Below are 25,323 nucleotides of genomic sequence, written 5' to 3'. Positions count from 1 at the left end.
GAAGAAGTTGGTCTTTTAAGGACCAAAATAACTCCCCAGATGTCGGCTGAAAGACAGCATCAGACTCCTATGCAGATAATGGAGCGTTATTGGAGCAAACAATGACAATGTTGCACTCGCACACGTGTAACATTAGACTCAGAGTCCCATGGGTCCTAAGGGTGAAGTGAACAGAGTACTGACTAACATGGATCCATGGCTTTATAAAGGAGAATGTATTGCTCCTGAGGGACTGGAGCACCACCTCTGTGTGTGTGTGTGTGTGTGTGTGTGTGTGTGTGTGTGTGTGTGTGTGTGTGTGTGTGTGTGTGTGTGTGTGTGTGTGTGTGTGTGTGTGTGTGTGTGTGTGTGTGTGTGTGTGTGTGTGTGTGGGTGTGTGTGTGTCTGTCAGTGGGTGGTTGGACCACATTCTTGTGAAAGGGTGTTGTATCTGTCACACATGTTTGATTAACAGTTTAAGCTTCAGCACGATTCAGGAAATGTCCCACGCAGAGTTTTTCATTCACAGACAACGCAGACGTCACACACACAACAAACAAATGTTATTTGTTATTAATGTGTCTGTTTGTGAGAGCATGGCTTAATATTTGTGCTTCCGGTGTAAAAGTAGTCACCCTGACAGAGTTACGCTCATTATATGTGATTATTCATATTATTCAAAGCTAAAACAGGTGTGAACTTACATAATACTATTTTTTTACTTTGCATGCTTTCACTGTTAAATAAGTTATTACTTACTGTAGGCCCATATGAGGAAAATGTTCAGTATTGCAATGACGATATGACTTGTGATAAATAAAGAAATATTGAAGTGTGCATGTTAGCTATACATTTCCCATGTCAGCCCCTAATTAGAATACAATATTTTAAATATAACTAGGCTAAATGTTGTTTGTAGAGCAGCAACAGTAATGTCTACAGCAGCAAAGTTACGATATAAACTCATTGTTATCGCAATGGAAACTATCTAACATGTCAATACAATAAATAATATTCCTGACATCAAGATACTGAGTGAAGTTTAGAAAAGAATGAGCTAAAGAAGAGATTTATTTGTCACCAACTTGAGTCAGGATCAGTCATTCATCCTGTCCTCCTCCCTTTGCTGAGGTAAATCAGGTACTCACACCTTCACCGCCAAGGTCCGATGACATCATTGACATACTTAACAATTAGCCATGTGCAGGTACCGCCGGTAGAGGGAGAAGGAGCTGGTTTGTCTCAGCCAGCAGCTAAGTTTACAAGATTTTGCTAAATTTTAAGATACATGGCAAACGAGGATAAACAGTTGGACTTTATACAGACAGCTTGGAGCTCAGCCCCGACAGAGCATGGGAGAGGCTGCTTTTAATACTGGGATCTGGTACCCGTCCCTAAATAAAATTAGTTTTCTCATTCATTGTGTTGTTGGTACCCTTTTGCGATGTGTTTATTGCGCATGTTCATATCGCGATGGCGATGAAAATACGATTTATCTGTCATCACTAACTTACAGCAGTGTGCTTGATTAAACACATTGCTATTGCTTACAACAGCGTTCCTAAATAAAAAAAAAATGCTCACACTCCCTTTTCTTTGTGCAGGAGAAGCAAAAAACATCCCTCCATACCCGGGGCCAAACAGGATGAGGGACTGCTACTGCACCGTCAACCTGGACCAAGAAGAGGTCTTCAGGACCAAGATCATCGAGAAGTCCCTTTGGTATGTTGAGTTTGTCATCCTTTCAGTCTGTATATACAGAAAGGTGCAATCATGAAAGTCAAATTACAACCACTTTCTCGGTGGTCTAAATCAAGGCTGAGACTTGTAAACACATTCTTTCACATACGGTAACTCCCTGCCTTTATGAATTGAAAGATTTACGATTTAATTCACTTGTTTAGAGCCAATGTGATAGTTCACAACTATTATGTTGACAGAATTGATGCTATTGAACTTTAGTATTTCAATGAAACATGTTCTCTCTACTAGCTTGGTCTCTCTATTTACATTTCTGAAATTGTTGGTCCACAGAATAACTCAATCAAGGTGTGTTATTTCAAACACAGCAGAATTCTGTGTAGTGGAAATATCTTATACAGTATTTCAAGCCAAGCTTAAGAGAAAATGATTGGATGATGGACTGTGTAACTAGTGGAATTTTAACATTTAATATACAATACATAAAGAATATATCAACTTCTTCAGTCAGACGCCTGCATATTGTCTGCATATAGACTGCGCATTGTATCGCAGTATTACTAAAAGATCATGGATTGTGATTCCCTTCCGCTTTGATTTCACAGCCCAGAACGTTCACATTTTTCATCTGATCAGGAAACAAGTGCGATCCTTCCTGCACACAGAGTTTACAAAATTACAAAATAAATTACATTTATTTAAAATCACAGTCTCAAAGATCTCTGTTTCGTTCTTTTTGGTGGATCCTATGGTGATAAGCGGTAATTGCAGGTGTGTTTTTGGCTCTAACTTCCCAGAGATCCGAACAGTACGCTGCTTAAGACACAAGTTGAAGAGCGAGTCTGTTGCATTAGCTCTCCGGCAGACTCACCACTGGGTGATGGAAAACACTAAGGGCCCTATTTTAACGATCTGAAAAGAAACGCAAAACGCAAGTAGCTTTGTGGGCGGATCTCGGGCGCTGTTGCTATTTTACCGGCGGGATAAATGACTCTTGCGCCTGACGCAAATCTAAAATGGGTTGGTCTGAAGTAGCTAGGTGTGGTTTGGGCGTAACGTGCAATAAACCAATCAGAGCGTCATCTCACATTCCCTTTAAGAGCAGGGCGCTTGTTCCATGGCGGATTGCTATTATGACGGGCGTTTGCCTGGCGACGCCAGCGGGAGCTGCTGATGCGAGTTGCGGCAAAGTAATAAATGCCCGTCTTGGCCGGGGGCGATGTTGCTGCGGCCCCTCGGGCGCATCTCCTCAAGTCTGGAGAGGATTGCTGCAGCCATGGAGCGTGACCTCCAAAACACACCACCTGCACCTGTTGTGCCTCTTCCTCCTCCCCCCACTCCATCTCCGTCCACCCGCTCCATCAGGAGCACATCGCGCATTACTCCCGGACCAGATCCCGCCGTAGTTCAACATCACGTCTCCTTAAGTGCTCTGATATTTCCTCATTTATGTCATCAACACATCCATGATTCATGGAAACGCCACAAAGAATGCTCCGACCTTTTGAGGACTGTACTGTAAAGTGCCTCCTGACCTATCCAAACACCTGAAGCGCATTTTCAGTAATATTTTCCTTTGTAATTATGTATGGTTTGCAAAAATGGGAACTGCTGCATCCATTTAGATGAGAGAAGTGTATGCGCGTTGTGCACACGCTACATTATGGCCAAGCATGCGTCCCTAAAATAGCATCTGAATAACGCGCTACTGACTTTAGACTAGCGCCACTGACTTTAGACCAGGTTTTTCCTGGTCAGTGGCGGAATTGTTTTCTGAAACTGCAGAATAGCACCAAGTAACATTTGCACCGGAACACGCCTCCGCTTTTCGCTGAACCGCCCCCAGGAGCGCAAATTCATTCCCTAATTTACCGACGTGCGTCTGTGGAGGGAAAAGTCCGCTGTGCGTCGGGTGCAAAATAGGAATGATACATGCGTCGGTGTACAAAGGCAATTGCGCTGAGTGCAAGATAGGGCCCTAACTGTTCGTCGTTTGTGATTTTCTCAGGAATGTCGCCACAGAAACCCAGCTCGTAATACTGCAAATGCAAGGGCTTTAATCAGTGGGCCATAGACTCAATCATCATTTTCTTCTGGGTGAGGAGGAGTTTAAAGTTTAAAGTCCTCGTCCTCACCCACAAAGCCCTCCATAACCAGGCTCCTCCCTACCTCACAGACCTGCTCCACCGCCACAATCCCCCCCCATAACCTCCGCCCCTCTGACGCAAACCTCCTCTCCCCACCTACCTGGGGCGACAGAGCTTTCACCATTGCATTATTACATTACATGTCATTTAGCTGATGCTTTTATCCAAAGCGTCTTACAATTACTATATATGTCAGAGCCTCTAGAGCAACTAGGGGTTAAGTGTCCTGCCCAGGGACACATTGGTTAATGTATCGCAGTGGGAATCGAACCTAGGTCTCCCACACCAAAGACAAGGGTCATATCCACCCCCATTGCCATTGCAGCCCCCTCCCTCTGGAACTCCCTACCCATACACATCCGTGACTGTACTGACCTGGACACATTCAAAACACTAATCAAAACACACCTCTTCAGATTAGCCTTCCACATACAATAGTATTACATTTCTCACCTGATAGTTACTGGCTTTATTGTTTTTAATTGCTTTTAACATACTTGTTTTATGTCTTGGTTTTATTGCTTATCTGTTTTTAATATATATGCTATATGTGCTGGTTTTACTGTAAAGTGTCTCTGAGTACCATGTAAAGCGCTATATAAATAAAAAGTATTATTATTATTATTATTATTATTATTATTATTATTATTATTATTATTATTATTATCATTGTGTTGTTAATGTGGCATTAGTCTATATCCATGACGTTCCACTTCTGGGATTGCTCCGGTGCCGACGGAAATTCCGCAAGATGTCCCTCTTTTCGGCCGGATGTCTGTTACATTCCGCTTTCTTTGTGTTGGAATTTGAAACCACGGTCGTTTCTGAGGACTATGGTTAACAGCTCTTCAGATCTCTGCAGGGTAAATCCAGACAGCTAGCTAGACTATCTGTCCAATCTGAGTTTTCTGTTGCACGACTAAAAGAACTTTTGAACATACACACGTTCCACCAAAACAAGTTCCTTCCCGAGGCTGTTTTGCAGAGGCACCGTGGCTCCGTCCGGCGCTTAGCACCGCCCAAGACGATTGTGATTGGTTTAAAGAAATGCCAATAAACCAGAGCACGTTTTTCTCCCATCCCGGAATGCTGCGTGGAGTAGCCAGACCCTCCTCCGCTTCGCTGTGAAGGAAGGTCTGGCAATGCGAGACTAATGCGGCATAGATTGTCAAATAACAGACATTTATTTAAATGGCAATCTTCAACATTATTACTTTAGACATCCTGTATTTGTAGGATTGTTTATAAATGCAGTCATGCCTCTGCCTGCCTGAACACCCACCCACCCCTCTGTGTCTTCATGCCTGCAAAGTTACAGAAGAAGTCAGTAATTGTTAGTAGCAGCCCTGAGGGCTCAGCTCACGAGATTCTCATTGCTGTAATTGATCTATGGTCGTTGTTTAGGTGAGGCAGAGAGAATTTTTGTAGGCAAACAAGCTGTAGTCATTATGCCTCATGGCAAGATGTAAATGCATGTGATCTTATTTTATGTCTGCCCAGGGGACAAAATCAATTATGTTTGGGCACAAATAATGATCTATTTTTTATTTTAGACCTGCCTTTTTCACTTTATTTCTACGGGAGATTTACAGGAGGTTTTCCCAATCCTCCTTTTTCCCTCATGCCTTCTTCTCATCTTTCAACCACTAAATGTCTAAAACTACATTTGTGTTTGGGGTAAAACATGCTCGATGAGATGAGTCTCTAATCACAGTTCATCTTGTGTCTCCTCTCACCTCCAGTCCGTTCTACGGGGAGGACTTTTACTGCGAGATCCCACGTAGCTTCAGACATCTCTCCTTCTACATCTTCGACAGGGACGTCTTCAGGAGGGACTCCAGTATCGGTGAGTAAACTGCTGCTCCATCTGTTGTAAACTCCGCTCAAACTCCATCGCAGCTTGGAAAATGAATCAAGATTTTCTTCATGCTACTTTTTTATACATCAACTTTCTTTTCAGATGTATACTGTAACCGCAGAGTGCTTTTAAAACAACAATCACTCTAAACTCAAGTTTAAATTAACGGTCAAAGATCATATGTGGATACCACAGGTTGAATTTAAATTTTCAGCTTGAACCTTATAATTTCAAACAATAAAAACAAACAAGTAAATAAATAACATGATCGACAGAAAAAAGGCAACAATTTTAATAATTCTGAATTTGTTTGAGTCTTTTATCAAGAAAAATTGTTGCTCCAGTTTCTTAAATGTAAGAATTTGCTTCTTTTCTTTGTTATATATTGACGTAACTTTTAAACAGACATGATTGGTATCAATCTTCTCATCTAATTTTCATAAAGGAAACCAATAATCATCTTTCACAAATTGTCTAATTATTCCTTTAAGGTCTCTTATAGTTACACTGTTAGCACGAAAAAGGTGTGTGTCTGTTTGTGTGAGGGCGGATGTTTTTGTGTTTTTGATGTTTTTATCATTGGGTGTGTCAGTGTGCATATTGGTGGATTTGTATCCATTGCGTGTGTGTGCGTGCGTGTGTGTGTGTGTGTGTGTGTGTGTGTGACCACCAGCCACAAACTGAAAAATCTTTTTTTAGGGTGTGTTTTGTATCATCAACAGCTCCTGTGTGTGTGTGTGTGTGTGTGTGTGTGTGTGTGTTTTTTTTTTTTTTTTTTTTTTTTGTGTGTGTGTGTGTGTGTGTGTGTGTGTGTGTGTGTGTGTGTGTGTGTGTGTGTGTGTGTGTGTGTGTGTGTGTGTGTGTGTGTGTGTGGGTGGGCTGGTGGGTGGGTGGGTGTGGTGGGTGTTGGAAACCGAAAAGTAGCTTGTTACTTTCAGGGTAGAAATGACAGGGTCATATTCAGGCCACTGACGGTACACTTTGTGAGTATTTCTGCACCAGGAGGTGCCTACATGCATTTAAAAGAGATGTGACGTGTGGATTGACAGCATGTGAGCAGGTGTGTGGGAGTTTGTCGAGTGTTTGTTGAAGCCTGCATCTGAACACGTAGATCATTTTTAGGAACTTGAGCTCATTTTTCTTTGTGTTATAATGTGTGTGTGTGTGTGTAGGCAAGGTTGCAGTGAAGAAAGAGGACCTGCAGAAATATCACGGCAAAGACACCTGGTTCCAGCTACAACCTGTCAGCGCTGACTCAGAAGTGCAGGTCAGTACAGAGAAAAACACACACACACACACACAAACCACACACAAACCACACACAAAGCACTCTCTCTTGATCATTTTTTCTTATTCTCTCATGGATCCTTGAGTTGTTTTGTTTCTCAGCTTCTCTACAGAAACCACATGACACTTATAGGGCTGGATACTTTTTGGTAAAAATGTGCGGGCGTTGAATGCTGGCTCCGATTAGTTGTCTTCTTCACTTGTTCCTTGATCTTTGATGCTTTTTGTACAACTACTTGTGTTTAGACAACATTTAAAGCAAGACTACTGTACATTCTTAATAGTTTTCTCAGTGGTGGAATGAGTGGCAGAGAGAGCAAGTCCCCGGATGCATAAACTACCTTAAGTTTGTCCTTATGCAAAATATTTCCCTAAGCTAAGGGGACCATTTAGGAGTGTTGCATAAAGCCTCTTAGGTTGTCTCTTTGCCTACTAAGGCTTTTACGGTAGTTACTGTCATAATACAGCACAATTTTTGCCGTTGTCCGTCTGGGGGGCTGTCGGCGTTCATTTTGGCCGACCTGACATGTTCAGTCGCCGGCAGGGCATTCGGGACTCACCCGGAAATGGGGAGCGGAATGAGGTGACTAGAGTTTCTCAAAATCTGACGAAAATCTTTGTTGAGCTGAAATGAAGACAGATTGAGGAACTGCATGGCCTATTTCTCGCTTAAAATTTTCTCAGAAACACGTATCAGTGAACTATTTTAGGACAATATGAGATCGTATTCTGAACGGCCGCCATGACAGTCTGGCTTTGAATTTCTGGAGAAAACAAACCCATGTGACGCGTTCGTCCAATCAGCTGCCGGTTTTCATTTCCTGGGCAACAATACAGATTAGCGCCGCCTGCTGTTATAGACATGTATTACGTCTCATCTCGTCTTTTTGGTGTTCAGTGGCACTTTTTGGACCAACACGGGGAGACTGATCATTTCGACTGGCTTTTCTGTGCGCCTGCTCTACCAACTGAGCTAACCCGGCCACTACACAACATTTCCATGAATCATGGATGTGTTGATGACATAAATGAGGAAATATTAGAGGACTTAAAGAGACGTGATGTTGAACTACGGCGGGATTGGACACTCCGGCGGAATCTGGTCCGGGAGTGGCAATGCGCGTTATGCTCCTGGTGGAGCGAGTGGACGGAGATGGAGTGGGGGGAGGAGGATGGGGCACAACAGGAGCAGGTGGTGCGTTTGGAGGCCCACGCTCCATGGCTGCAGCAATCCTCTCCAGACTTGAGAGATGCGCCCGAGAGGAGCAGCAACATCCCCACCCGGCCAAGACGGGCATTTATTACTTTGCCGCATCTCGGACAGCTCCCTCTGGCGTGCGCCAGGCAAATCCGCCGTCATAATAGCAATCCGCCATGGAACAAGCGCGCCTGCTCTTAAAGGGAATGTGAGATGACGCTCTGATTGGTTTATTGCACATTACGCCCAAACCACACCTAGCTACTTCAGACCAACCCATTTTAGATTTGCGTCCGGCGCAAGAGATTTGCTGTTGAGAATAATAACAGGATATTAGGAGTGGGAATCACCAGAGGCCTCACGATACCATATCATCACGATACTTATGTCACGATACCATATTATTGCCATTTTAAAGATATTGCAATATTATGCGATATAGTGCAATTTATTACCTTATTTCCAACTTCAAATGTTTCCCAATTTCAAATTACGTCCCCAAAAGGAAACTTTGTCAACAATTTCTCTGTTTGTTCATCTCACTTCAATTTTATTGCTGCAAAATGGGATTGTCAAGCAGACAAACTGACCAACACATGTATAATAAAAGATTGATACTTGCGTCTGTGTATCGATACAGTATTGCCACGGAAAATATCGCGATACTATGCTGTATGGATTTTTTTCCCCCACCCCTACAGGATATCACTGAATGTTACAGGAATATGTTCATGGTTCTTGTGTGATGGAGGTAAAAACAAGCAAATCATTCATTATTTTTGGGGAATGTTGAGACATTCCTGACTGAAATGTTCACTTTTGATCTCAATCATTCTACTTTGTTACCACTGACATCTCTGTCTATGTAAATTAAGTGCACATCCAAACGTTAGTCCAAACATTAAGAACAACTCAAATGCTGAAGTGTGTTAATCACTGGGAAAAGCGGATACATTTCCAGTTTGCTGTCTTGTGACCGTGTAGCAAGTAGAGGGAAGTCTGCACAATTCATGGAAGCATTTAAAAGTGAATTTAGTAGCTTTTTCTGATTTACAGCTGCCAGTTAGGGTATTCTTAGCAAGTTGTAAACAAGCTAAAAAGTAAATGTAACTTTGCACATATATGAATAATTGAAGTTTGGTGTTAAAAAAGCTTTATTTGTGTTAAATTTTTGCTGCCATTCATCTGTGACTCCTGAAATCTTGTAATCTAGTTTGGAGCTGTTGCATTTTTCTTCACTTGTCCTACATGCTTACTTAAGACGTGCACGATTTCTACTATTCAGTATTCAGCAGTCTAACTCACCCACACGCATTGGTTAAACGCACACACATGCACGCACACACCCAGCACATTACTGTAGTACTACACACACACACACACACACACACACACACACACACACACACACTGTCAGAGACACAGTGAACAGTAACATCTGCAGACAGATGGGTGTGTGTAGCCCTGGAGCAGGGATCTGAAACAGAGACACATTCATCCGAGGAGCCGGGGAGAGGAAGGATGTGTGAGAGAATGAGTGAAAAGAGAGAACGCGAGGGAGATGGATCAAATGAAGTAGGAAGATAGAGTGTCTCTCTTCTCTTTTCAATAGAGGACACATTGTTTGGCCTGTGCACACATGTGTAAGTGTGTGTGTTTGTTCCTTCTGCTTGAATCAGCCAGAAAGAGCAACGCCTGTTAGTTTGCATACTGATGCTGTTAATTAATGGAGCTTTTCTAGACAGCTGCACCACTACACTGTCATTATGTCATTAATCCAATCATTTCAGAGGGAAAATAACTTCAGCATGACGTACAGGCTCGCAGCTATTTACATACAGTGTCTCTGTTGGTGGAGGAATGACACTTTTTTAATGTTTGTGTATTTATTGTTTTGTACAGGGATTTAGTGTACAGGGAGTGCATTTTTGGCTCATACTTACAGTCTACAGATCAGGTATTTTCTGAAACCATTTTCAACCTTATAAAGTATAGACAGTGCATATGATATGTATATTACTATAAATTCAGGATTTGGATTTTGGCTGTACTGGGAGAGTTCAAAAACTGGCAATTTGATCTAAGAGCGAAGCAGGTAGACTCTACACTGCCAAATGAAAACCAGGGATCTCCAGTAATATGTTTTCAGATAACTTGAAGGATTAACATATTTTTATGAGTTGAGACCCATGGTTGAACCCAATACATTATTCATTGTCACTAAGACATTAGGCTGCACGTTATTGTCAGCAGAGATTTGTCTCGTGTCACAAGCCAACTCTATTTCTCATACACACAAACAAGTTGATGAATGCGTGGTTTTCACTGGACATTGACCATGCTACCTGTCACAGGGCACCTGGCTGTGTGTGGTGGTGCCAGTGTTATACAGACACTGTGTTCGTAAGCACTCTAGGGAACATTTAAATTCAAAAACGTGTGCATTAAAAAGTCTATTTGTGTGTTTGCGTTCTGCAGGGAAAAGTGCATCTGGAGCTGCGTCTAAGTGAAGTCATCACAGACAGTGGAGCCATCAACCATAAACTAGCCACACGGTGAGACTGCACACACACACACACACACACACAAAGAGTCCTTATTCATATATAACGATACTACACCTCAAATTATTATTTGACTTGTGCAGTTTTATAAAAATGATCAGAGTTTATGTAAAGAGAAGAAAAGAAAAGAGGAATTTCATTTGATCACAACATTGATTCTCTGCTGATTACAGAAAAATACACATTTTCTGCAGCAATGATTTTAAAGCTTTATGTCAGCGTTACTGTCAGCTGATGTCTTATTTTTTGCTACGCTGGCAGTGAGGGACTGCAATGTTGGTTGGTCCACCACTTTTGTCCAAACTGAAATATCCTTAAAACTATTGGATGGATTATCATTACATTTTGTATGGACATTCATGGTCTCCAGAGGATGTATTCTGCTGACTTTGATGATCCCCTGACTTTTCCTCTAGCGCCACCATCAGGTCAAAATCACAGGTCAAAATGTGACATTGTTTACATTCCCATCAGCCGCAACTGGACTTTGTGCTAATTAGCTAATGTTAGCATGCTAACACGCTAAACTAAGGTTGTGATCATCGTGAACATTATACCTGCTAAACATCAGCATGTTAGCATCCTGACATTAGCATTTAGCTCAAAGCACCGCTGTGCCTAAGTACAGCTTCACAGGTTTAAATCAACATTGAGGTTGGCCTGACACTGCGTCAAGGTCAAGGTAACTTTATTTATACCCGAAGGTAGATTTGGCTTACAGTGGGAAGTTGGGTGGGTCAGCGTCCTTTTTACAGACACACATACACATGCATACATACACACAATCGGCAGCAGACTGTAGGACATAAACGTAACAAAGGAGACATAATTGTTCATAAAATACACTAAGTCAATGGTTCCGCAGGCACAATATAATAAAAATGATAAAAATAAACAAAATGCAGCAGATCTGTATTGCTACTACTTATTTATTATACGTATAGCCGCTGGGACAAAACTGTTTCTGAATCGCTTAGTTTTAAAGGCTGGTACTTTATACCTGCGTCCCGACGGTAAAAGCTGAAAATCACCATATAAAGGGTGGAAATGGTCTTTCAAAATAGTTCCAGCTATCCTCTGTAACTGTATAGAATACAGGGATTCTGGGTTGAGTAGTGGCTTTCCAATCAGCTTACTGGAGCACTTCACAATTTGATTCAGACGATTTCTATTTTTAAGAGACAAGTTCCCAAACCACAACACAAGGCAGAAAGACAAAACGGATTCAATAAAAGCATGATAAAATAGAGTCATCAAGGTGCTATCAATGTGGAAGGAGGAAAGTTTCCGTACAGTTGGTTATGGATGTGGTCTGATGTTAATGTAAAATTCCCATCAAGCTGTATACACGCATGTAGTGTGTGTCTGATACATTTTGTTGCTGTTGTACATAATGTGTAGGAACTCCCTTGTTCACTCATTCCTATTCCCTATATACAGCACACCTGTACATTTTGCATTGTGGGATTGTTAGCAGGAAGTAGTGTTAATGCCATGGACACAACTTTTTTGTTTCTTTGTGGGATTTTTGAGGGCTTCTAAGGTGCATGGCTTGTTGCTCGGCAACAGCTTTTGACAGGCAGTGAGATGGTTGGGGGGTCTGTTTTTGAATCTGCCCTCGCTACATTGTTTCTGTGAGTGTGTGCTGCTGTGTGTTTAAAATGTGATTGTACGCATATGTGATGTGTGAACTTCAGTGTTTGCAGAGGATCAATGATATACTTATGGTCTGGATGGATTATTATTATGTGTGTGTGTGTGTGTGGGGGTGGGGGTTGTGTGTGTGTTTGTTTGCTTGTTTGCTCTCCAGCTCTTCTGCTTTAACATACAGCAGTAAAGTCTGATGACGAGCCAGCGTGGCTCCGTCCCCAGGGCACATTGTGGGTAAGGAGCTTAAAGCAGGAGGTCATCTAGTCAGATTTCTCTAGTAAGACACGTGTATGAGAGGGAGAGCGTCCATTCAGCTCTACAGATCAACCTACCCACTGAAAGAAATCTTCTTTAGGCAAGGACAGGAAATGTTATTTAACATGTTTCATTGCAGGTAAACGGAGTGTGCTTTACATTCAAATGCATTTAGCGCAGGTGACATGTACATAAAAATACAATAAATAAAATACATTAAGTGCAACAGCAACAAAAAAGAGAAAAGAAAAATACAGCTAAAAAAAATAAAACCACCTTTTTTAGAATCAGAATCATATTTATGTGATATCTTATTTATATGATTCATATTTCTTTCCATTTAATGCTACTTTATACTGATAACTCCATTACATTTTAGAGGGATACAATGTACTTTATACTCCTCTACGTGTATCTGACAGTTATAGTTACTACTTATTTTGGAGAGAAAAAAGCATGTTATAAAATATGGTGCATTGTTATAGATCAAACCACCCAACAGTATATAATGTTAAAATCAGCCCTACCTCCAACAACTACAATGATAAAATAGTACTTACACAATAATGCATCAGTAAAAGTAACCAAATAACCAAATGTACAATAACATAACACTCAGTGGACAGTTCTTGCATAACATATTGCTTTAAGTACATTTTTTACTGTACTGTCTGTACTTTTACTTGAGTAATAATAACAAAATTGATGCAGTAGAACCAGAGAAATTGTATTTTTTAATTCCACACATTCTGCTTCCTTGTCAAAACCTGGCACCTAAATTATCCACAATGCAACTTGACCAACGACAGTTTGGTCTGGTGCTGCCTTCAAATGGAACTCGTGAACTACGATATGGGAAGTCGTGAACATGCTAGTGAAATCAGATTCCACACAACTTGCTCTGGAGCTCCAAAGACCCAAGACCTTGAAACAGACTTTGATTTCCCTTTGGAGTAATATTTTGAGTGTTAAGTCTTTCATTTCATTAATTGAGTATTTTTACAATGTGGTTTACAGTCACTTTTACTTAATTAAAATATCTAAATACTTCCTTCACCACTGGAAAATGCTGGCAGACAGAAATGTAGTTGGTTGTGTGATACCATGGATGACATCTGAGGACAAGAAACCTGTAACTAAACACTCTTTACTTGTGGAAGATATTCAAGTCCCTGTTCTGATTTAATTTAATATTTAATTTCACCTACTTGTAATCGTGCACCCGTCAGTGACACAGACTCAGACTCACTCTGCTTTTTTGTGTGTGGTTTTGGCACTATGATGTAATTAATTTCCCTCTTATTTGAGTCAAATTGTTTTTGACAGGTTACGTGGGCGCAGAAGAGAAGCACATTAACCCAATATGAGTAATGCCGACTAAAACAAATAAGTCTACTTCACCACCACTGTCTGGCATGCCAGAGTTCACAGTGGTGATGAAAAAGAGTGGAAGGGGACGGGGCTGGATAGTAGGCTAAGCAGGGGTTATATAAACAAGCTTATTGGACAGGAAGCACTCTGGCATTAGTGATGCTTAACCCAGCCCTCTCCTTATTCCTTAGGAACCTGTGTGTGTGTGTGTGTGTGTGTGTGTGTGTGTGTGTGTGTGTGTGTGTGTGTGTGTGTGTGTGTGTGTGTGTGTGTGTGTGTGTGTGTGTGTGTGTGTGTGTGTGTGTGTGTGTGCGCGTGTGTGTGTGTGTCAGCAGGATGGTGCAAGCTGTGCTGTAGTTGAGGGCTGCGCTGCGATTTGCTGTGTAATTCATGCGGTGTGAGTAGTGGTGCATCACTGTGACACAAAGCAAGTGATTTGTCCCGCTGGGTGTCCTGGCCTGTTTGGATGCTAATCCCCTTACAGCATGATGTCATCAGATAGATAGATAGATAGGTAGGTAGGTAGGTAGGTAGGTAGATCGTCCTTTGTTGATCAGAGATGCTTGAGTCCTACTGTAGAACCACATTTGAGGATTAAATCCTACCTGAGCTTTGTTTCCTTTATCTCCCTTGTTCTCAGTCTGACCCCTCTGTCGGAGTCAGAAGCCTGTAGATATGGTCTCTTCTGCTTTTTTTCTCCGGCCTCTCTCAAGTTGTCTTTGTGCTGTGTTTGTAGTCGCTTGATCACACAGGATTTAAAATTGGCACAACTCCTCACCAACAGCTTTAAAATTAATTACTCCCCTCTATCGCTTTTCATCTGCCCCCCCTCTGTGTTTCTGCCCTTGTTACATACATACAGACACACCTAACATTAACACCAGGGACCGTTTTCACATGCTGAGAAAACTCTCAGAGAGCTCTTTACTTGGCCCAGCGTTTACAAGCAAGGACTCCCAGCGGAGGAGTGAGCTACAGTATGAATGGACCAGATGTTTATTGTCTGTGGAAAGGGGGCGGTAGACTTGATTGCTTGATATGATGCTCTCTTTAGATGTCATTGTCGAGTCTCTTTCAGTCACTCAAACACTTTTAATACATTTCCACAGATGATGTGGCCATTTGTAGATGCTCATTGTTTTTGAGCTCATTAGAGATGTGTTACATTTGTTACTGCAGACGTGTTGACATGTCATAGCAGGAAAAGCAGACATGTAATTAATAACATTGAGTATGGCGGGGCGCCTGGGCGGCTCACCTGGTAGAGTGTACGCCCCATGTACGGAGGCTCAGTCCTCGCCGCAGCGGCCGCGGGTATGATTCTAACCTGCGGCTTCCCTTTCATGTCTAAGCTGTCCTATCAAATAAAGGCCTAAAATGCGAAGAAGAAAAAAAGAGCATGCTGGCTTACTAGTTTTACTAAATCAGTCCCTCCAGAAAAACGCGATTATGCGATCGCATAATTCAATGCATAATCAGCAAAAGTTTGCATATTTATGCGGGGGCCGCATTTTTTCAAATACGCCGCACTTTCTACGCATAAATTGCAGATTTCCGCGCAAAATATGTGGGGCTTGTATGATTTCATAATCCCCGCATTTTCGTTGCAAAAAAGTCACATAATCTTAGCAGAAAGTTGAAAAATGTTGTGTTTACTTCACACAAGAGCAGCCATTTTCCCCTGTTGCCATGGGAACGTTATGAAATGAAGTCATTACACGACGTAAACATCATCGAAAAGCAGGGTGTTGGGGGAATCACTTTTTTCTCTCTTTTTCATCAAACCGCAGTTTTTGCATGTTCCCACAATTTTTGCAAGTTCCCGCAATTTCATCGCATAAAATTGCATAAATATCCCACATATTCCATCGCATTTTTAAAGAAAATGTGCCGCATAATCAAGGATTTTTGCCCGCAACAATCACAAAAAAACTCTGGAAGAACTGCTAAATGGAACAGAGACATTTTTTTATGTTATTAGTAACACCTGTGCTTTTCCTCCTATGACAAGTCAAAATGTTTGCTGTAAAAAGGTCTGTTGGAAAACAGCAGTACGTTCCTTTTATCCACACAAAAGCTTCAATTGTCACTTGTGTCACGTCTTTAGATATTCTAAGTTTTTATTAAAGAGGGATATACATTTTCGACTGTGATGAATTCGCTTTATACCTTATAAACCCAATTTTGTCTGTGGTCAGGGAGTATATCTCCATGTGTGCACCTTGCTAGTGTTATGAGATTTATCTTGATTGACCATCAGTGCAGAAAAGTGAGCATCATAACTGAACCACACCTATTCATTGGGATGGAAGGTTTTTGTTATTTCCCAGCTCTGTGTTGCTGAGAACTTCAGAGCTCAGACTTCTAACTAGAACGTTTTTAAGTGATGTTAAAAATGCATTAGGCTATTTTTTTACCACTTGGTGGGCCGAAAGCTTTCAAAACAAACTTATAGAACCATGACTGTAGAATTATCATCCAAATACTGGATCTACTGGAAATAAATCCAATACTGTATTGTTACTGTTACAATACTGTTTTTAGCTCTTTTCTCTCCACAAACTCCAGAGAAATATATGTGTCTTATCCTGCTTGATGATTAAATGTCTTCAAAATCAGTTTTATCATGCTGGGCAGGTAGCATAGGTTCAACCTATCTTCTTCTTTGCTGAAAATAGCATAATGTTGTTTTATACCATGTATGACGGTTGTTTAGAGCAGTGAGACTCCTGCTGTCTGTGTGGGCAGAGGTGTAGGATTGGGTGTCAATTCTCAGTGGTCTTAGCAGTACTGGTGACGCTTTCACATTAGTTTAGTGTTAGTAGTCAATTGTGTTATTGTGATAATATAGAGCTTAATAAAGCTTTACCAGTCCTCTGAGAATATATTCAGAATAGTTTATGTGGCTCCTGGCTTTTGGCATTTTGGAGATCTTTTTATCCTATTCTCTTTTTTTGTACTGCCATTTCTTTCCCCTTATAAAAAGCTCAAATCGCTCCTCCTAACTTAGTAACAACAGTAGTTAACATAGTATAATGCTAAACACCTTAGCATAATAAAGATACTGTATAAGCACTTTGTGAAAATCTGTTGTTTATATTAGATTTTTTTTCACCATTCAACCTTTAGTACCACCATCCCTGACATTTGGGCGATAAGGCGAGGCAGTCAGAGTAGAGCATTGAATGAGCTCACACAGGGTTAATGGTGCATTAAAATTAACATAGTGTTAATGTTTTACATGGGTGCGTGTATGTACGCTTGTACAGCAGTGTGTTTATTCATTAATGTTTTGTGTGTGTTTCCAAAGAGTGTTGGAGTGCCAAGGTCTTCCAATCGTCAACGGCCAATGTGATCCCTACGCTGCTGTCTCCTTACTTGGACCTTCAAGGTCAGATCTCTCACACGATTGGACATGATTTCCCCGGTTACCAGTCACAACTTTGTTTATCAAATGTATAACTTTGTAAAAAAAAAAAGGAAAAAAACATTTTCTCTCCTTCTGCCTCTCTGCGTCTCTCAGGTCAGAAGCTAAGAAGACCAAAGTGAAGAGGAAAACCAACAATCCACAGTTTGAGGAGGTTTTCTATTTTGAGGTAAATATTTCTGTGTGTGAGCTTGTTCACAGTTATTTGTTTGTCATTGTAAAGATGTGTCTTCATGTTGGGCATCAGTCAAAGCTAGAGATATAGTGAGGGTTTAAGGCCCCCTGCACACTGCCTGCGTGGCGTGAGCGTGGCGTTTCTGTTGTGTAGCGGCTGCGTGGCGTTTTCTGTCTTTGCACACCAGAAACGTGTCTGACGCGGCGCTGCTGCTAGCGTTGTCTGTACACATGTACTGTATGTTTCCCATTGATAAAATGAAATAATAGCGTGTTTACTGCACTCAAGCAGTAGTGTACTTCATGTTAAACATAAATATATACTGATTTGATTACAGCAAAGACAACATCGGCAGTATTGAAGGCAAAATAGGCTACCGAATATTTCGTGTATTGACAGTTGCAATATTTGAAAATTATTATTAATTTTTTTTTTTATTACACCTATATCTGCATTTATGTCAAAATGTAGAGATTTTCAAACATCAACATGTCATGTATTAGATGTATTTGTGTCAAAATGACATATAAACATCTTTTCATATTCTATTTTGCCTGGAAACGCTTCCAACATGCTTGCGTGTCACGTGAAAAATAGGCGTTGGCCCTATTTCTAGCATGCGTTTCTAGCACGTTTTCGGCGCGGCTCGAGCCGCACCTCAGACGTGCGTGTCACGCAGGCAGTGTGCAAGCTCTAACCTGTTAACATGGGAGCCGAAATAAAAATGGACACGCCACGCAGCCGTCACGCTGACGCCATGCAGGCAGTGTGCAGGAGGCCTAAAAAAAACAGTACATGGCCAAACGTATGTGGACACCTGAACAAAACAACCATATGTAATTGTTGATAGTTGAAGTATCTCACACCCATGGCATACTTAGACTCCCTATAATTAGTGTGGGTGTACTCACACTGGGCTTCATTGAGATCTATCTGACCAACCTATTACTTTTGTTTGCACCTGGCTGGGTGGGTGAAGTTACATCTTTATCTTTTTTATTTTTTTATTTATGACATTTTGTAAAATAGTGTAATTCCAGCACAGCTTCACCTAACTTCAAACTGAGCAGAGGTCCAATTAACCAGAATAAATGGGAAACACCTGTGTGCAGGGTCCAAAATTAGCACCATCTACCAGCCAAAACGCTAGTAAAATATGCAAGTGGCTGGTAGATTTGCTTCCCTCACCAGCCAAAAAAACAATGGTTATCTATTGAGTGGCTGGTAAAACTTGAACATTCACTAGCCATTTGGCTGGTGGACACAAAGAAGTTAATTTTGGACCCTGCCTGTGTGGATGTACAGTGCATTTAATAACCACCCAACAGATCTATACTCAGGTAGGCTGTGGCGTTTAAAGGATACTCAATTGGTACTAAAGGGCCCAAAGTGTGCCATGAAAATTTCCCCCACACCATTACACCACCACCAGTAGCCTGAACCGTTGATACAAAGCAGGATGGATCCATGCTTTCATGTTGTTTTTGCCAAACTCTGACCCGAGAGATGGTTGTGTGTGAATATCCCAGTAGATCAGCAGTTTATGAAATACTCAAACCAGCTCTTCTGTCACCAACAACCATGCCACGTTCAAAGTCACTTAAATCACCTTTCTTCCCCATTCTGGTGCTTGGTTTGAACCTTAGCACATATGGACCACGTCTACATGCATTAAATGCATTGTGTTGCTGCCATGTGATTTGCTGATTAGATATTTGCATTAACGAGTAGTTGAACAAGTGTACCTTATAAAGTGGCCATACTAAATCATCTATGTAAGAAAAGTTCAAAGAAATTAGCAGAAGTAACTGAAAACATCGCATAATTGTGTTCTGTATATTTTATATGTCTGATTGTCTTTTTAAATCCACGTCACAGTTCATATTGCTAGTAGTTAATATTTATAGATATTATTTGTCCAAACACGCGCTCACAAACTCCCTTGTATACTATTACTACTGTAATTGCTGAGATTCATGTAATAATAGTTAAGAAAAATTAGCAAAAGCAACTGGAAACACATAAATGTTTGGTGAATTTGTTTTTCTTTGAATGTCTCTTTTAAAAACTTCACAGTTCACATGTTTTTATATTCATGAGTTCATATTTATAGATATTTTTTTCACACACACACAAACTCCCTTTTACACTGCCCCCATTAACCCTCGCTCACCAGCCACTCAGCTCTGACATTTTTGTGTCGCTCCTCCCTCTGGCCTCCCCGCTGCAGCAACAGAAGACAGCAGGACAAGAGTATGATTGATTCGGACAAACCACCAAACAATCTGGCCCATTGATTTCTATCCGACAAGACCGTCTCATTTATTCCCGACCAGCACATGAACAGGACTCATACCCTGTGGTGCTTTCCGCCTGCAGCCCCCCTCTGAGGCCCACGTCCACATGCAAACACAGGCCATCTATCATGTTTCTGCCATGTGGTTGTCCTATTTTAATTGTTTCGAATTTTATTTTCTCATTGATCTAAATTTACATGGACCCTGCCTCATTCTGATCTCTGATAACTCCTGATTTGGGTCATTTTGACCTAATTAAAAACTGTTTTTATTTATTTTTTCAAAAAAACAGTGTGCAATTTAGAAAACAAATCTGGTTTTCCACACTACTAAAGGGCATTGTATGCTTTGCAATAGTGAAGCATCGGATGTCTCAATTATCAAAATATTTGTAGACCAATGTTCTGTAGATTGAGTAATCAACTAATGGTTTGAGTTCTAGTCTTAGTGTTCTGTCTCTTCTTTAACCAGCCTGTTTTTTCGAGATGTAGATGACCCTGAAACTTACCCGGAGGAAATACCGACTTCCACATGGTTTATGCTAAATGTTTACTCTGTCTCCATTTCTAGGTGACGCGGCCGTTAAGCTACACAAAGCGGCAGTTTGATGTTGAAGAAGAGGATGTTGATAAGCTGGCACTGAGGTGAGCCAGGAGCTGTTTTAAAGGGGTTTGAAGTGAGTGTGTCAGTATCAGTGCTGAACTTAAAGCTTCTTGCATGTTTGAATTGTACCTTGTGGTTTGTCTTCAGGGTGGATCTGTGGAACGCCAGCAACCTGAAGTTCGGGGATGAGTTCCTGGGAGGTGTGCGAGTTCCTCTGCGAGTGCTGGGTCAGGCTGGTGTCCACGACGCATGGTGAGAGGAATATCACCTCCTTTCACACACTCTGTCAATCATTTTTGGTCTGTTTTATGATTTTTTCCCACTGAAAAAGGACTGTACTGTACCCTGCTAGGGATGGGCGGGTTTGATTTCATTATTGTTGTCAATTGACGTTCTGAGTATGTGTTGCCACAGCAATACAGAATCAACACTGACAACAGACCTTTAAAGTTTTTATTTAACCAAGGTAGATTTTGCTGAGCATGAATGCTCTTTTTCAACGTTTTTGTATTTTATATATTTAGGGAAACTAAAAATTTCACCTCCATGAATAATCGGTGCACTGCTTTGGAAATCTGAACAGGAATTTAAGGGAATAAAAATTGGGTATTCAGTCCAGTTCAATTCAATGTGGAATAATCATCCCCTTGCATTTAATGAGAATATATTCAGTGACACAATTTTCTAGATTTTAATGAGATTGACCCAACTTGGGGCAAAGCAAAAAGCTGTAAACACAACATTGACATATTATGGCCGTAAAACGTTGCTTATTAACACATCAAGTAGACACGGAGCAACATTAGCATTCACTAGGACTCATGTTTGTGGCCAACCGAAGAATGTCAGTCCAATTTTCACTCTCTTTTTTGCTCGGTTTTGGTCTCCACCAACTCCTAAAAGAAAAATCTGGCCAAAACCAAAACTTTAAGCTAAAAGATGCTATAAAGCTCTGTAGAGCTTAGGGAAACGGCAGAGTCGTGTGATATTTCTCGATGGGTTCGTCGCTACTAGCAACACTATTCACATCATAGTCATTTTTTAATCATTGTTCACTGTTTGTCACGCATTATACTTCAAGTTTCATCATGGTCTGATCTAAGATCTGATCATATTTTTCTTCTTCAGGTACTTTCTTCAGCCCAGGGAAAACGGAGGGAAGTCAGTTAAGGTGGAAGAGCTCGGCTCTCTGCGTCTGAACATCGTTTACACTGAGGACCACGTCTTCCCCTCCGAACACTACACTCCCCTCAGAGATCTACTGCTGCACTCTGCTAACGTAGAGGTACGTGTGTTTGAATGTGTCCTGCGGGATCTCGTGCTGTTAGCTCTCTACACATTGCTGTTTAAATGCTACATGTTTACTCCTCGCACCTCTCTGTACAGCCCGTGTCGGCGTCCACAGCTCACACTCTGGGGGAGGTGTGTCGAGAGAAACAAGAAGCCGCCATTCCCCTCGTGCGTCTGTTTCTTCACTACGGCAAGATTGTGCCTTTCATCAGCGCCATCGCTCACGCCGAAGTCAACCGCACACAGTGAGAATCTCGTCGCCTCTTTTCCCTGACTACACAGCGCAATTCAGTTAATAAAGTTATTAAGTTAAGTCCAGCTGTCGCATAAATTCCTCTCCCATTTTGTGGACATCATACAATATGAAGAGTATTTATCTCAGCAGAGGAAGATGTATCAGATTTTGGAGAGATTCCATACTTAAATATAATTGTTGTATCTTTGGCAGATATACTGTATACTGTAGCTTTATCTGTCTTAGCGGTAATATGAGTACATTTTCTTCAACATAAGCCAGCTGCATCTTGTATATTTGATATTTGGAATGAATTTCACTTTTAAATTAGGTAAATTAAAGTGATTGTAGAAATGAGTGCATCAGGTTGCATTCGAAAATGAACTAGCTTAGTATTTTTATATGACTGCGACAGTATGGGCAGCCCCAGTATTGTAATCTATTATGGATATTAAAATCAAGATGTTTATTAAACTGGAGCTTGGATTTGTACGCAAAAAACACACCTTGTCTCCCTGCGCAGAGATCCCAACACCATTTTCCGGGGAAACTCACTGACTTCCAAGTGCATTGATGAGACAATGAAGCTGGCAGGAATGCACTATCTGCAAGTCACACTCAAACCCATCATAGATGAGGTATGGGCATGGCACTGCACTGCAATACTTTCATGTTTGTTTGTTTTTACTGTTTTTATTTCTTGATTTCATTTATGTCACAAGTTTCTCTATAGCACCTCTAAGAATATTTTGCTAAATCAGTTATCAATTGATATTCACTACTTTTGTAACTGGTCACAGATCTGCACAGAACACAAATCCTGTGAAATCGACCCAGTCAAGCTCAAAGAGTCGGAGAACCTGGATACGAACAGGGTAAGTGTGTTGTTTGTGTGTGTGTGTGTGTGTGTGTGTGCGCGCATGCGTGTGTTTGTGTGTGCTCAGGATGTTATCTGACATATCTGCCCTGCCTCCTCTCTTCAGGAAAACCTTCGTCAGTATGTGGACCGTATCTTCAATGTTATCACCACCTCTGGTGTTCGTTGCCCCACCGTCATGTGCGATATCTTCTTCTCTTTGAGAGAGTCCGCTGCCACGCGTTTCCAAGGTAACTCACCTCCTGAATGACTTAGAAGTAACATGGGAAAGAAGAAGACAAGCTGCTATTAAGGAACAGGAAATAGACAATAAAGAACTGGATGTGCGAGGTGTCCAAGGACACTTTCTTCTTTTGTGCTCTGCTATTTGTGTCAACCTTGAAAACACTTAAGGCCTCCCACGCACTTATTATGGTTATGTGTAGAGTATAGAGTATGTACACCCAGTGTCACATACTGTGCTGCCTCCTGTTGGCTGTCACAGGGCACAGCAGTCACAGAAGGAACAAGCTGTTATGACGAAACATATATAATTATTATTATTATAGTCATTAGTTAAAATGAAACTCATTTTCTATATAATTCAGACATTGAACAAATCTGCTTTTCTTGTTCATTTTTTTCTTTCTGCTCTATAGTTGACCAAGATGTCCGATACACAGCAGTGAGCAGTTTTATTTTCCTGCGTTTCTTCGCTCCAGCCATCCTCTCCCCAAACTTGTTCCATCTAAGGCCGCACCATCCAGTGAGTCTGATTTTTAAAACAAATACACAGCCAACAAACATATCAAGGGTATATATATATATATATATACACACGCACACACACACACACTTTGGGGTCACTTAGAAATTTCCATTCCGCTCCATTACAGACAGAATAACCAGAGATCAGTTGCATTGTTTTTTTGACCAGGGCAGCAGTTTTCAGATTACATGTGTGTACAATGTGCTTACATAATTGCAAAAAGGTTCTCGACTGTTGTAGAAAGAAGTAGCTGATCTTTAATGCAATATCTACATTGCCCATTATCAGCAATCATTCATCCAATGTTCCAAAGGCACATTCTGTTTACTAATCTGAAAAGGCTAACTGAGAAAACATTGGACAACCCTTTTGCAATTATGTAAGCACATAAAGTAATCTGTAAACTGCTGCCCTAATTAAAAAAAACAATGCAACTGATCTCAGTAGGTATTCTGTCTATAATGGAGTGGAATGGAAATTTCGAAGTGACCCCAAACTTTTGACCGGTAGTGTGTCTATGTATGTATATATGTCATATTGGACTGGTCCAACATGAATAAGTAAATAAGGACCATGTCTACAGAACAGGACAGGTTTTACTGGTTGGACAGTATAAAATATAGCAATAAAGACATGTAAATAATGAGAATAGGACACAACGTTTCTTTCGCTTCTCTGATTCGTTCATTGTTGTTGTCTCTATCAATTTCTTTACTTATACTGTCACTCTGTCGAAATATGCACACACTTGGTACGCTCCATAGGGTTTGTCACGTAGTGGACCCGTGTGCTGACGTGCACTAACATGTGCAAGTGACACGGTAACTGGCCAATGAAACATGATCATTACAGCGTTTCAAGCGGGCTCTAAATCAAACACAACTAAGCCACACAGCCAACGGACGGGACACAGCACTCCACAAAATAAACAAAATATTGCATACTTATTGCAACACTTTAGATATATTGCGATAACGATATTGAGTCGATATATCTTGCACCCCTAATATATATATATGTGTGTGTGTGTGTGTGTGTGTGTGTGTGTGCTGCTGAAGATATTTAGCAAACAATTTAAAAATCTTGTTCGTTCTCGACCTTGGAAACAGTAGCTTTCAAAAATATTTCATGACTTTCCTCAGCAGATTTAGTTTTGTTAGAAATGTTTAGTTCATTTATTTTTAGATAATCTTTCCACATCAAGGACTTCTCGTGCCTGAAGTTTAGAGTTCTCTATTTTGGAAACAGTAACATTTTGTTTATATATGTTTATATGTGTATTTCATATTGCTAATAGCTACAGTGCTTTTATGGTGCTGATTTCTCAAGATTTGATTTTGTGTCTTTTTGTGTCCCTTAGGATCCTGCCACCTCTCGAACCCTCACCCTCATCTCTAAGACTATCCAGACCCTGGGAAGTCTCGCCAAGTCTAAATCTGTGAGTTTCTCTCATTAAAGTGTATTTTTCTATTTTCATTCCTGTAACTGAACTAAGACTTCATTTCATCTTCTTCTCTCTGTCACTCTTTCTTTCCATACTTTTTCCTTTCAAGGCCAATTTCAAAGAGTCTTACATGGCTGCATTTTACGACTACTTCAATGAGCAGAAATATGCGGACGCGGTGAAGAATGTGAGTATTCCGATTGTTTTCTTGTTACAT

The 25,323-nt window shown here is 40.9% G+C and overlaps 1 protein-coding gene across 4 annotated transcripts in view; it reads left to right on the top strand.

The window, feature by feature from the left end:
* Nucleotides 1–25,323, top strand: part of rasa3 (RAS p21 protein activator 3) — a 60,575-nt gene that overhangs the window by 24,978 nt on the left and 10,274 nt on the right. For all 4 annotated transcript variants that reach the window (XM_039794543.1, XM_039794541.1, XM_039794542.1 and 1 more), the window contains exons 2-17: nucleotides 1,584–1,701; nucleotides 5,570–5,673; nucleotides 6,858–6,952; nucleotides 10,649–10,725; nucleotides 17,321–17,401; nucleotides 17,534–17,606; nucleotides 20,480–20,553; nucleotides 20,660–20,764; nucleotides 21,641–21,797; nucleotides 21,899–22,047; nucleotides 22,561–22,675; nucleotides 22,838–22,912; nucleotides 23,021–23,144; nucleotides 23,553–23,659; nucleotides 25,023–25,100; nucleotides 25,216–25,293. In XM_039794543.1, the coding sequence (XP_039650477.1) occupies nucleotides 1,625–1,701; nucleotides 5,570–5,673; nucleotides 6,858–6,952; nucleotides 10,649–10,725; nucleotides 17,321–17,401; nucleotides 17,534–17,606; nucleotides 20,480–20,553; nucleotides 20,660–20,764; nucleotides 21,641–21,797; nucleotides 21,899–22,047; nucleotides 22,561–22,675; nucleotides 22,838–22,912; nucleotides 23,021–23,144; nucleotides 23,553–23,659; nucleotides 25,023–25,100; nucleotides 25,216–25,293 (1,569 nt within the window). In that variant the 5' untranslated portion in view covers nucleotides 1,584–1,624. The remainder of the gene's footprint in view (nucleotides 1–1,583; nucleotides 1,702–5,569; nucleotides 5,674–6,857; nucleotides 6,953–10,648; nucleotides 10,726–17,320; nucleotides 17,402–17,533; nucleotides 17,607–20,479; nucleotides 20,554–20,659; nucleotides 20,765–21,640; nucleotides 21,798–21,898; nucleotides 22,048–22,560; nucleotides 22,676–22,837; nucleotides 22,913–23,020; nucleotides 23,145–23,552; nucleotides 23,660–25,022; nucleotides 25,101–25,215; nucleotides 25,294–25,323) is intronic.

Source organism: Perca fluviatilis, chromosome 3 (assembly GCF_010015445.1).
Source record: "Perca fluviatilis chromosome 3, GENO_Pfluv_1.0, whole genome shotgun sequence".
In the NCBI taxonomy this organism is placed as follows: domain Eukaryota; kingdom Metazoa; phylum Chordata; class Actinopteri; order Perciformes; family Percidae; genus Perca; species Perca fluviatilis.
The sequence above is the reverse complement of the archived record's forward strand: the minus strand, read 5'-3'. Positions and strand labels throughout refer to the sequence as shown.